At 42.8% G+C, this 14,172-nt stretch overlaps 1 protein-coding gene across 6 annotated transcripts in view; it reads right to left on the reverse strand.

Moving 5' to 3' along the window:
• Positions 1–14,172, reverse strand: part of CADM1 (cell adhesion molecule 1) — a 329,783-nt gene that overhangs the window by 52,196 nt on the left and 263,415 nt on the right. For all 6 annotated transcript variants that reach the window (XM_047879035.1, XM_047879034.1, XM_047879032.1 and 3 more), the window contains exons 3-5: positions 13,683–13,835; positions 7,110–7,247; positions 5,018–5,176 (exon numbers count right to left, since the gene is read on the reverse strand). In XM_047879035.1, coding sequence (XP_047734991.1) covers positions 5,018–5,176; positions 7,110–7,247; positions 13,683–13,835 — 450 coding nt within the window. The remainder of the gene's footprint in view (positions 1–5,017; positions 5,177–7,109; positions 7,248–13,682; positions 13,836–14,172) is intronic.

The raw sequence follows: 14,172 nt of genomic DNA on the forward strand, positions 1-14,172 counted from the left end.
CTGTACTCACCACAAACTTAAAGATTATTAAAAGTATGACAGCATACACATCTGGCTGATTTTTCACATAATTGGGCACACCAATTTCTCCTGGTACCACAAATAAGGGTCCTAACAAACAAACACTGCAAGACTCTGTGTTCAATTAATTAGGACTTAAATCCACAAGACGAAAGCGATTCCAAGTTGCAGCTCGAGCCTGGTCTTCTGTACAATATGGTAGCACTCTATCTCACCCCTCCTCCTTTCCCCACCATACTTAGGGTAAGCTATCTAGTGACATACAATGTAGGTGTTCATTATTTCCTTTTTTAAAAGTAATTTGTGTTTTTTTTTTAACGTTTATTTATTTTTGAGACAGAGAGAGAGCATGAACGGGTGAGGGTCAGAGAGAGAGGGAGACACAGAATCCGAAGCAGGCTCCAGGCTCTGAGCTGTCAGCACAGAGCTCGACGCGGGGCTCGAACCCACGGACTGCGAGATCATGACCTGAGCCGGAGTCGGACGCTTAACCGACTGAGCCACCCAGGTGCCCCTAAGAGTAATTTCTTAAAAGAACATAATTTATATAGAATTCAAATCCATTATCTGCCATTTAACCCTGTTCATATCCTGACTAATACCCATTTGTCTTTGATGAGGTAGAAAAGGTTTCCATAAGGCTTCATGTAACAAAATGGGTCAGGACTGAACCAAGTGGGTATATTTAATACCAACTCCATTAAGTCACATTTCCCCAGCAAGGTAGTCCTATTTACCCAGAAAACAGCAATGCTTAATCTGAGGTTCATGGACAAGCTCAGTATTTCATGGTAATAACCTAATGCTTATAACTGTTATCATCAGGAATTGTTTTAGGTAGCAAAGAAAAGGACATTAAAAAATAATAGCTATATATTTGCTGTGATGTTTATTAAACAAAATACATACAGCAAATAAAAATCCTAACTTGATAGATATTTTTACACAGGTCTTTGTTAGGGAAAAGTGATAGAGTGACTTAAAGGCAAATTCTTTATTATTATTATTATTATTATTATTATTTATTATTTGTTTATTTTTTCTTTTTTTAAATTTAACATTTATTTATTTTTGAGAGACAGAGAGAGAAAGAGCATGAGCAAGGGAGGGGCAGAGAGCGAGGGAGACACAGAAGCTGAAGCAGGCTCCAGGCTCTGAGCTGTCAGCACAGAGCCTGAAGGGAGGGGCAGAGAGCGAGGGAGACACAGAAGCTGAAGCAGGCTCCAGGCTCTGAGCTGTCAGCACAGAGCCTGATGCAGGACTTGAACCCACGAACTGGGAGATCATGACCTAAGCCAAAGTCGGATGCTCAACCGACTGAGCCACCCAGGCATCCCATTTTTTTATTAATTTTTAAATGCTTATTTTTTAGAGAGAGAGCGAGCGAGTGCATGGGAGGGGCAAAGAGCGAGAGGGACAGAGTACCTGAAGCAGGCTCTGAGCAGTCAGCGCACAGCCTGACGCAGGGCTGGCATTCACAAACAGTGAGATCATGATCTGAGCCAAAGTCAGACGCTTAACCAACTGAGCCACGCAGTTGCCCCTTAAAGACAAATTCTAAATGAGGTAAAGGCACAGATGACCTGTGGATATGGGAAGAAAACTGGTCCTTGAATCAATGAAGTTAGGATAAGTCTTTAGGATAAATGGACTCCTTAAATTGTAAGCAAAACGTGGTGAATATGTAATTTTGTTCCTCTTTTCCAGGTCTACGGGATTTGTATTTGTATTTATTTATTTATTTATTTATTATTTTAATGTTTATTTATTTTTGAGAGGGGGGAGAGGCAGAGAGAGAGGGAGACAGAGAATCCGAAGCAGGCTCCAGGCTCTGAGCTGTCAGCACAGAGCCTGATGCAGGGCTCAAGCTCACGGACCATGAGATCATGACCTGAGCTGCAGTTGGCCACTTAACCTACTGGGCCTCCCAGACGCCCCAAGGTTTAGGGGACCTTTAAAGGGCTTTTAAGAAGGTTAAGAGCTGCTGACTTTAAGGGTTTGGGCCAATTAAAAAGTGAGGGTCTAATGTAACTCCTCATAGAAGATCTCAAATAATTCCACATGCATGCAGACTGGCTGCTGAATCTCATGTACTTAAGTATCTCTTCTTTTCTCACTGCCATCAAGACACGGGGCTGCCTGTCTGCAGAGAGAGATGGGGTTAAACCACCAAGTGCTGGCCAATGACTGACAGAGCTTTAGCGCCCAATGACTGAGTGCCTTAGGCATTTGAGGCAGGAGGCTTTTGCGTTATCGCACAGCTGCTGGTGTTCAGGAGAGGAAAGCTGGTAGGAAATGAGGTAGAGAATTCCAGTCGTGTTTGAAGGAGCTACTTAAGGAATTCCTAGCTGACTCTGCCAAGTAGTCAGTAACGCTCCAGGAATGGAGGGTAGTGAACTGTCAGGTGACTTTCTTGAGCACAGAGTCTTATTTAAGATGCCAAACCAGAGTCTAAATTCCCATTCAGATCAATAGAATGGTTGGTAACTCTTAACCTTCTTTTATGCAAAAAGCCTTTCTCTTTATATACATTCTGTAAAGGGAAGTATCAACAGTAAAATGCCTGTGTGGTTCACTTTGGATAATAATAATAACAATAATAATAATAATAATAATAATAAACCCAGCCTCCTATACGAGGGTGCCATGTTAGAATTCACAAGCGATAGACAGGCGTGTCTTCATTTTTGGAAGGCACTGGTCACTTCCCTCTGGTGGAGGGCCTGCGGTACTCTGTAAGACTGAAGTCAGTCAAATGGATTCACAGAGGGAGCTCTATTCCTTTTCCTAGAAGGACAAACCTCTCTTGAATCTACAGGACACGGAAGACAAAGACACTCTGGGGACCCGGAAAGAGTTTAGGGGTGGGGACTGGGTGAACTTCTAGTCAGGTTTCACAAAGGAGTTAATGTATTATTAAAGCTAATGGGCCCCTACAAGGAAAGTTAATGGATATTAAGTTTGCTTAAATGAATTACATATTAACAAAGTCACAAGATATCTACTATCTGCCAATTTAGATAATATCTGATCATTTCTGTTTTCCCATTATAGGGACATTACACCACAATAGTTTTAGTGATATGAAAATTATAAGCATGATGCCCATAATGAAGCTACATAATGAAGGAGATGAGATGAATTAACAAGAAAAACCTGCATTATGTAATGTTAAATTGAGCCCAACTCACAGAGCAGGAAAAGGTTGAGAATGAGATCGGTGTCTTAGGAGCAACTTTTTATACCTTTTCCCGGCCCCTGTTTGGCTCGGGCAATTCAAACATGTGATGGAGACCATAGTGGGCTGAACTGTGGCCCCCAAAAGATAGGCCCAGGTCCTAACCCCGGAGCCTGTGAATGCGACCTTACTTGGAAAAAGAGGTCTTTGCGGATGTAATCAAGTTCAGGATCGTGAGATGGGACCATTCTGGATTAGCAGGGTGGGCACTAACTCCCACAGCAAGTGTCCTTACAAGAGACATGCAGAGAAGAGAAGGCTGTGTCGAGGCAATGCAAGAGACTGGAAAGAGGCAGCCACAGATCAGGGAATATTGGGGCCCCCAGAAACCAGAAAAGACAAGGAAGCCTTTTCTCCTGGAGCCTTTTGAGGGAGTGTGGCCCTGTCAACCGTTCGATTTTAGATACCTGCCCTCTAGAACCATGAGAAAATAGATGTGTTGTTCTAAGCCACCAAGTTTGCGGTAATTTATTAGAGTGGCTCTAGCAAACGAACGGATGGATTCACAGGTGGTAATGCTTTGCGTCTATCAGACCACCCCCCCCCCCCCCCCCCCCCCCCGTCACTCCGTTTCCAACCAAACTCTTAACAGCATTTCCACGATGTACATTCACATATCACCTGCAAGTTTTTCACAGGCCTCTCAGTTACAGAAGCTCCCTGATAAAAAAAAAAAAAAAGTGAGAAGTTGGCCACTTGGTCGCAACTTTGCTGCAAGGATGGTTTTGTGCAGAAAACATTTTGGCAAGCGGAAGAGTCCAGAGGGAAAACAAGGGGAGCATCCGGAGTTCATCGGGCACGGTGAGGAGACAACCCCACTCACCACGATCTAGCTGCTATTGACGAAGCTACTGAGATGGTGGCACTGATCTCAAAGAGTTCCACTTTTAAACTCATTGCTACACTTTAAGCTGAAAATGGAAGAGAATGTGCAATGTAAAACGACATGCTGATGCAGAATGGGAATAAAAGCCCCTCTATAAAAAAAAAAAAAAAAAAAAAAAGAAAATTCAGTACTTCTGATGGGGCCAAGAAAGTGGGAGGGATCACCTTAGGCTGTAAAGTTCACAAAGGAATGATTACAGTCAATATTCACAAAAGGCAATTAATTAAGTCATGTGGTAGAACAGATTGGGATCATCTTAAAGTTTTGCATTTGTGTTAAACGCAGTATTTTGAAAATCCTCATTGGCACTCGATAATATGGCAGCGTTTCAGGAAAATAATCCTTTGATTATTTTACTACTAAGACAACAAGATATAAACTCTACACTATATAAAACATATGTATTCAATAAATGGCTTCTGAAATGTTTCCAGGCAACTGCTCCTCTGCGTTCTCGGTATAAAATACTCGGGTACCGCTGCGGTTTGAACCTGCGTGTCCCGCCCTCCCCAAATCCGGCTGTCGAAGTCGCAATGCCCACTGTTGAGGCTCTGAGGAGGCGGGGCCTTTGGGACGCGCGTGCGCGCTCAGGTCCTGAGGGTGGAGCCTCACGCACGGGATCAGTGCCCTCGGGCCTTGGAAAGCAGCCCCCAGCGAGGGCTCTAGCCGCTTCCGCCCCACGAGGACGCAGCGAGAAGGCGGTGGCTGAGAGCCAGGAAAAGGGCTTTCTCCTGAACAGAACCATGCTGGTTGGCCTTCATCTTGGACTTTCAGGCCTCCAGGGCTGTGAGAGAGAAATCACTGCTGCTTATAAGGCACGCCGTCTCTGGTACCTGGTTAAGGCAGCCCCGAGCGCACTGGCAGGTACTCACACTGTACTTCCAGGTACCGCTGCGTCTGCAAGTTTCCGGTCACGGCAGGGTGCTCTACCTGGCAGATCACTGGGACCCCATCATCCTCCTTGTGAACCTTCAGCATCAGCTGGCTCGTCACAGTGTACATGTCTGACCACTCCTCCACCTCCGATTTGCCTGGGGGACACAGGATACACCGAGACCTCAGTCGAGTGAATTTCTATCACCCCGATTTTATATATTCCCCACTGCTCGCCTGCCCCACCATCGCCGTTTTAACAAAGGTGATGGAAGTCACCTGGGGCAGGGTAAGCTGTGGGTAGATCACGGATAAAATGATAACTTCCTACTTTTCAACCTTGCAGGATAGTAGGTAAGATGTATTGCAACCCCACATAATACATACTATTTTAATTTAACTGTATCACATATGCGTCTTCTAGCTTAACACCTCCCACCAAAAGGCAGCTGAAAGTTGAACCACCATGCCATCTGACTGCTGACGGCGTTTTGGAGGAGGAAAAGAGAAGCGCTTTTCACCCCTACAACCATCTGAACTTGAAACGTCTAGTAGGCTGTCGTGCGGTTTAAAAATTCCAGGACATCATCCAAATCTCCTAAGTAATTCAATCAGGAATAGAGATATAAACAAGCCCCTCTGCCCACCCCATCAGCAACAATTAGGAGGGAAAGTAACTAAATGGATTTACATAATTGAAATTGTAATTGAAATGTTTCAACTCTGAGACTTTTGGAAGACCACAGAAAATGTAGTGGCGGTGGGTAGAGCAAAGTCAGATACAGGCTTCGGGCCAGATGGGAGACATGTCCAAGAACACCCAGAAAAGGAGGGAGGAGGCTTCCGGATGGGATGAATAGGCCAACGTGGCCCCTTTCCTGAACTCAGCACTCCCCGGGACATAGCGCACCATTAACTTTCTTTTAATGTTTTGTATTTATTGGTACACATTTAATGGCTCAATTCACTTAGAAAAGCAGAGGGGAAATGAGAAACTCCTTCCTTCCAAAACCATACCTAGGAAATAGGAGATTAAAACAGAGCAAGCTTTTTGAAACTTAAGCCGTTATATATAGATTTATCTCTTTCTAGATACAGATTTTTATATCCCCTTTCTAAAAGGGCTTATTCTTTTCTTCCTGGCACTCCTGATTTATTTAACAAGCACATACAGAGCACTTACCTTGCCCCAGATACCAGCTACAAGCTTTACAAACATTCACTCATTTCATCTTCCTAAGAATCCCATAAAATCTGTAATATTAATATCCCCATTTTAGCAGAAACTGCGGCACACAGCTAGCATTTCTGTCCAATGACCAGAGGAGGTTAGCCTCCGGGGACTACTTGGAAAGGGATAAGAATGCCGACATGTACCTACAACTCAGGATGACTGACACTTAAGGGTCAAATAGGGGACGGGCTGTGGCCACGGCGATGACGAAGGTGGCAGATGTTTGCAGGATCTGCCTGTGCTGCTGTCACAAACTGGGAACTTGGCAAAAGAACGGGCTGGTGAAACGGGCAACTGAAGCACAGGTGCCATGAGAGAAGGGGGGCCTGCAGATTCACAGTGAAGATAAAATTCTTAGTCCACTTGGCAGAGCCGTCCCTGCAGGAAAGCACATGGTCCGTGAGCGGACAGTGCGGTGAGGCATGTTAGAATGACCTGGAGTTCAGCATGAAGGCTGTTAGACTTTTTTTTTTTTTAATGTGTAACATGAGAAATTGGGGTTCTGACCCACCCTGGGTCACAGGGTAAATGAGAACCTGAGTTCAGTGACCCCTCTAACACCTCTTCCCGGTCTAAAGAGTTCTGGTGTATAAGTCTAGTTCTTTCTGAGCGTTGGAGTAAATATCCAGGAACACGTATCACCACAAACCCTCAAACCACGTAAGGAGGATATGCATTAGATTCAATAAAGTGCCCTTAGGCTTTGGCTTCAGATGCATTTAGCAATTGATTATAAACCACACTTATATGGATATTTCTGTTTTAGGGGCATGTTTTGCATTTATCTTGCATTTCCACAAAGGTAGATGCCCTTGCAGGAATCAGGTGCCCACTAACGGGGGCAGCCCGCGCCTCACCTTTTAGCTCCTTGTTCCCTTTGAACCACCTGATAGTCGTGGCTGGTTTGCTGGCCATGGCGGTGCAGTTGACTTCGATCTCCTCGCCTTCCACCGCGGTGTCTTTCTGGATATCGATCATCAGATTGCGTGGTGGGACTACAAATTAAACATGTGCGCTTTTTAAACACAGAATCCATTTCTGCACATGGCCTTCTTTTCATTAGAAACTAGCACCACTGCTATCAAAAAGAGGAGACAAATAACGGACGTTCCTGATGGGAATTTAAAACAAACCACTACCAGAGGGGAAAAAAGAAGTACAAAGCCATTATCAAACAAGGTGAATCATATCATGCACGAGTTGTGAGTTTAGAATTTCTCTCCTAAAGTCACCTTATAAAAAATGCCCATTCTCCCATTCCCCTAACTTTTCAATGACCAAGCTGTAACAATGTAGGTATCAGATGAGCTGTCAATCGGTTATTAGAAAATTGAACAGGAAGTAGATACAAACGTAAGATGAGTAAACTCTATTGAAATTATCATCCTTATCTGGAAGGATGTGAAAGGACTGCTTCTCCTTGAACTGAACCCTTGGATTTCAATCTTCATATAAAAGATTCCAAAGACAACCAGCTTTGGAATCAAAGACCTGGAGTCCCTTAAAACAATCACTCACCATAAATATACGTAGAAAAGTTGTGCCTCGGACCCAGTTGCATTCAGTTAAAAATATTCATAGAGCACCAGAATGCAATCATGACCTCCAATGGATGGCATGGTAAAAAACCAGTGGCTATGAAGATGCAGTAATATAGGAAATGCCAGTTAATTTGCATTTTCCCACGTCATTTTCCCACGTTCTGAAATCTCATGCTCCAGATTTTAGACAGCAGAGGTGAACAAGACTATTAAGTGCTTACAAGTCAACTTTATACATGAGAATTAAAGCCACTCTTTTTAAAACACACTAGAGCATATGGAATAAGATGGTCAGGATAAAATATTTTAGGGCTACAATGCTGAATATCAAGTCCAGAGTATGTAAGATGATGGGGATGGTGAAGAAACTACGTTATCTTGTTTGGAGCTGAGTTGGCAGTGAAACTTTGCATAAGGTGCAACCTTACCTCAAGACTGAGCTTCTTGAAATAAAAATCAGTAAGAATACTGAATTCAGGAGAGTGAATCTAAGACTATGGGCCCTGACCACCATGAATAAGCAAAGACAGTTCTGAGACTTATGATTAATAAGTTTCTCAACTCAGAAGAGAAACAAGAAATTAAATATGTATAAACATGCCATCCCGATGATCAAGTTGAATAATAAATCTCTGATACCGCTTCCATAAATTATGGGATTAAACCACGTATTTGGGATTTCCAACTGTTCCAGCCCAATGTAAAATTCTGTGTACGGGAAGACTTTTACACTGAACTGAAGCCCTTAAAATTCCTACCGAGAACGACAGAAAAGGAAACAGACATGTTGCGTATGTTTCTCAGCAAGACAGTGTGTAGGGGGTGTGTGTGGAGGGGTAACTATTAGAGCAAAACCAGGCCTCTTCTTTGTTCCCCGTGTAAAAGGAAAAGAACACATTTGCTCAACTGGATGTGTCGCCCAAGTGATATGGCCCAAGTGGGTAGTTAAACGTGGCCAAAAACTACCCTTGCTTACGCTAATAAATAAATACATAAATAAATATGTAAATACATAAATAAATAAATAATAAGCAGAAAGAGAGAGAGTCTAACATCCAATTTGGAATTGCACATCTGCCAGCATTTTAAGAAACACAGAAAAGCAGTTACAAAAGTAAATGGGACGATTTCAGCTAGCTATTTCCTTAACAGAGATATTCTTGCCAGATGACAATCAGGACAGTTAATGGATTTTCATCACGCACCTAGATGGTTGATAGAGAATATACAGAGAGACTGGATGTTTAGGACCAACAAATACTATCCAATTCTAAGTGCAGTATCATAGGGATATTGAAACAAAATGCTATTGTTAGAGCAAATGTCAGAGGAGAAGGCTGCCCAAGCCTAGAGAAAATAAGATCTCGGTGAGCTAGGAGGAACAAAGGTAAGAGGCGCTAAGATAAAACGCCAAAGAGTAAAAGACGCGGGAATGTCCCCCTACAGATGGAGGAATCAAAGTCGAATGAGAATTCTTGTCAAGGTTCAGACAAAACTAAAAGTGATTTCTGATGTTGCCATACGTGATGATTCCCAATGAGAAACTAACTGAAGAGATATTCTTCAGTTTAAGGAAATTCAAACTGAGTAGCGGAGACTCAAGGAAAGCGGTTCTCTTCGGCCACGACAAAGAGGGCGGATAGATAGCGTTCTCTTTCCTAGAAGTTACTACAGAATGGAGTCAGCTGCATTCCAGCTTGTGTGCACAACTTTGTGGAGGAAACCCTTAAGGCTCGCTCTGTGGTAACCTGGGGATCTTGATGGGAAGAGACCCAGGAGTAGTTAAAAAGGCTGCGGCACGTACTGCTGTCAAGTCTCAATGACACCCAGCCTCCAACACAGGCTTTGTCGGGTATTTGCTTTCTGTGTGTTCCTGAGTATCTTTCCTCCACACTCTCCTTGTTCATGCTGAGCCTGAAGACGGCTTTAGCTCCGCTCATCACAGGCTTCTCCTAACCATCACTAGGTGTTCTTCAGCGGTATTCTCTCTGCAAGATGGAGACGGTCATGGAGACGATGGCGTGCTCTTTCCACATTACCAGTAATGTCTGCTGGTTCAAAAGAAGGAGATGGAAAAGGGCAGGTATAAATGAGGCCAGAGGAATACTTACCAATGCCTCTTAGATTTTCTTTGGAGGTTGAGAGTCTGACCAGCAGCAAAGAGACCCTCATCTGGATTACTAGTGTTTGACATGGTCCCTGCTAACTCTTCCTCTTCCGCAGCAGATATACCGTGAAGTTCCCTAACCCTTCAGGGTGATGCAGCGCTGTCTCCTAGGGTTATCTTCCTGAAGAGCTGACGTCACCTAACTTTGTGGCTAAGGTACACATATGGAAAATTTCCCAAGTCTGGGAAAACAGGACCAGTGCAGAAGAATAAAGGACTCGTTTAGTGTGGAGAAGAGCATCCTGAGAGAGTGGAGTGATTTTTTTTTCCAAGTCCACAATGTTCTTAAGATTGTGGCCAGGATTTCTGACTTTACGAATATGAGAAGAAGAAAACAGTCAAGTACAGTGGGAGTCGTGTGGTTTACAAACATAAAATCAAATATGATCATATGAGTCCTAATGGTTTATTGATATCAGTAACAGAGGTGACTTCTCTCTGATTTTTTTTTTCAAAAGCAAGAAAGCTTTGGGAAATATAAATGAGGCAATTTAAGGGTTTCTGAAAAAATGGTGCAGGGCAAGAAAAACTTAAAGTTTATTTTGGTCTGTTAATTGTCCCCTGTTCTCCCTTTAACTCCATAACGTCTACTCTAATACAAAAGTGGTTAGTAAAGTATAAAAATCCATTTATACAAAAAATGAATTAAAACTGCTACTAACCAGAGAATACACTTATACATGCTCCGCTAAACAGACACATTTAGTAAAAACTGCCTGCAGCCATTAATGAAAATAACCAAAGATGTATGTAAGGAGGTGCATACAGATGAAAACCTGAATGAAAATCACAGAAGGGAAATACTAGAAAATAGCAAAGAAATGTCAAGGTTCTTCTTAGCTAACCTCAAATCTATAAGAGTGCTCATTATAAACATCAACGCCTACAACATTAAAAAAAAAAATCCGCAATATCAAGATGAGTCACACGTTAATTACAACAAAAGAGGAGTCTTAAAGCTGATCAGTATGTGAAATCTCACTCCCAAACCCTTTTAAATAATTAGGTTCTTCTGTTCCTGGAATCTTAAGAGTGAACACTAATCTTAAAAGGACAGGACTGTAATAATATTAGCTACTATTATCAGTAACTATATTTATCTTAAAGCGGTGTATTCTATTTCTCGGGCCACTGTTTCCCTGAATACTGGTATAAAGAGAGTCCTGTACTACGAAAGGAACCAACTCACACAAGTGTAAGAAGTGAGTGGATATCCTACAAGGCACCCAAATGCATGCAGAGTATCATTGGAGGGTTTTCAGTTTTTACACGGATAACATAAATATGCATCATAGTAACCAACAAATAACCACCTCTGAGCTCTTAGAATTATGCTGAAGGTTTTCCTGAATGCTTCCAACAACTAATAGGCACATGCACTAAAAGCAGTGTCTTCCACTCAACGAGAAGGTAGACAGCCGTGTGAGTACCTATATGGAGTCCTTTTCAGAGAAGCATGGATAGAAACAAAGACGCTAATAGATCACTCTTCATTCATTCGAATATCTGAAAATTCTAAACCTTAGAAAAAAGGTTTGAATAGATGAGTACCAGTGAAAATTGTCAGATTTTGGAATATGAAAGACTCAAACACTGATGACAACAATTTCACTCCGTCAAAGAATCCTACAGTCAATTCAATGGTAAGAATATTAAATGAACACATAATATCTGCAGCGAGAGCATCAACTAGTGTTACTTTCAAGTATGTTTAAGTTAATGCTTCCACACAATATAAGCAGGAACCTATTACCTCTAGAATAATCAGACCTCCAGAAGGATTATAGACATAAATGCCTCTCAAAAGTCTAGTGCCGTTGTGCTGACTCCGAACCACTGGGCATATTCAGTCAAACGGGCCTGATCCAGTGGGTCTGAGAACAAATGTACTAGATACTGGAAACTGACAGGCAGTCACTGCTTGCCTGTGGCCAGCTATGCTCCTGAAAACAAAAGATGTGCACCTTTGGGGAAAAATCTTGAAACGGCAGCATTTGGGATTTTATTAAGAACAACCTAGGCCAGAAGGCACAAAGGATGTGAGCCAGAACAGTGGGGTCTGTTTCAAGGTCTGTGATTCTAGATTCTTACCCGTGTGCTTTGTGAGTGGGGCAAGATGGCTAGTCTCTGTTATTATCATTTCTCTCTGTGAGATAGTCGTGTTTAAAGGTATACGTAGAAAAATATCCTGAAAACTCAAAATGCTGCAAGTTCATTCCCTTCTGTTGCTGTTACTCTTGTGGAAAGGCCAGAAACGATGACGGGTCGATGGGCGGATGGTCAGTTTGGAGTCTGTGCAGCCAATGACTTACTCCAAAAAGCCAACAGTGTTTTCAAATACTTCTGAACAATGAGGTGGACAGAAAACTTCAAGTGCATGTATGTGATTTTGCACAATACGAAAACAGTCATCCTTCCATGCTTATTTCTACAGGTCTCATACGGGTTAAGGCTAGAATTAAAGACAGACATGTACCTCTGAAAGCCGTTAAAGCCATCCACCGTTAAACACAGACCACGTTAGAAACTGCATGACCTGACATGAAACGTGACTTCCTGAAATCAGTGTTCCTCTTACCGAGAACATGTATGTAAGTGCTAGGAACATGTTTTAGTTTAATGGATAAAAAAAAAAAATGTATTTTCCCGTCTACAGCTGTGTTTAAACAAAGTAACGGGGCAGCAGCTCCACGCGTAAATCCATAAATACATATATGTTCACACACACCAAGCAAAAACGTCCTTCATGTTTATCTTTCCTTCTAATCTTCATATCATTACACCGAAAACCTGCACTCTGCCGCCTCAAATAGACTTTGATTCATGATCTTTCTGAAGGTGTAAATCAGAGATCTTGCCTCATGTTAGAGCGAACGTCCTTGAAAACTCAGTTTCAAAAATCCACATCAGCTGGTATTATGCCCTGGTATACAGCTTTGTCTAAAAAAGGTGACTAACTCAGGCCATCTTCAACACAGGGATATCTGCTGACTGTATCAAAATATAAATAGGGAAACGTAGCTACTGGGAATTTCCAGAAAGTCACAATCTGGTGATCATAACTGAAGACATTCAACTCACTAGAGGTGTTCTTAGCAGCCTGTCAACAGTCCTTGCTTATTATCAGCCTTCTCTCCCTAGAAACTCTTAATTCTTTTATGTCCAACGGTTGCAATTTGTGGCAAAGTGTGTGTTCATGGGGTATGATTTTTACAGCATAATCTAGAGCATAAGCAATACACAAGGCAGTGAGGAAAGCCAAAGATAAGGAGATCAACAATACTAAATGAGATGTAAGTCAGAAGAAAGAATCATTAAGCGGGTTTTATAACCGCGCTCTGCCACGGGGTAGAGATGTGGTAGCCCATCTCCTCCTTCCCTGAACAGAAGAAAAAAAAAAATCCCGGTAGTTAGAAGCAACGACATTTCATGTGGTGAGTGACTCATCGGAGGGCTCTAAATTCTCTTGATCTTTGCTTCTGAAGCTTGAGGGTTCAAGCCCAAGAACACATGGAATCTATAAAGACCGCTGATTGCCATTCCTTAGAGTGTTTGGTAAAAGAGGCTGTTTTTTAAAGTCAGCAAGATGGGTGGTGATTCTTCCTAAAACAGGCTTGAACAGCAACAACATTAACCATTAACCTTTTCCTTGTTGCTGGAAGCCATCGGTAGTAAGGGCCACCCCACTCGGTTTCCCGGGACGCGCCCCACGCGTCTCTTACCCAGCACTGTGATTGTGGTGTAACTTTCCTGGGGGGGGTCAGTGTAGAGCTGGCAAAAGTATCTTCCTTCATCCGAAATCGAGACATTTGTCAGCGACACTTTCAGTTCACTGCTAGAAAAATTCAGCAACTGAAACCTGCTGTCCTTCAGAGCTGCGAGACAAAACACAGAGGCAGTGATTAGGAGGAAGCGGACGGACCATCCATTTTCCTTACCTCGGGGAGGAGGAAGTCAGGTGACTGGAAAGGCCGCTACAGAGTAGAAAAATCGAGTAAGTCTTTGTGCACCTGTTGGGTACTTCTTCATGCTTCCTGAATTACTGTTTTGGGCTTCAACGATAACTGCACGTAGACAAATAACCTTGTCCGAAAGGAAAGTGACACACATGGGGCCTGCGGGTGTAAGAGCACGCGCAAACACACGGACATGCGGGCACGCGCCCACACCCACGCACACGCACATGTGCTCCTTGCTGTCAGTTTTAGCACG

Source organism: Prionailurus viverrinus, chromosome D1, assembly GCF_022837055.1.
Source record: "Prionailurus viverrinus isolate Anna chromosome D1, UM_Priviv_1.0, whole genome shotgun sequence".
In the NCBI taxonomy this organism is placed as follows: domain Eukaryota; kingdom Metazoa; phylum Chordata; class Mammalia; order Carnivora; family Felidae; genus Prionailurus; species Prionailurus viverrinus.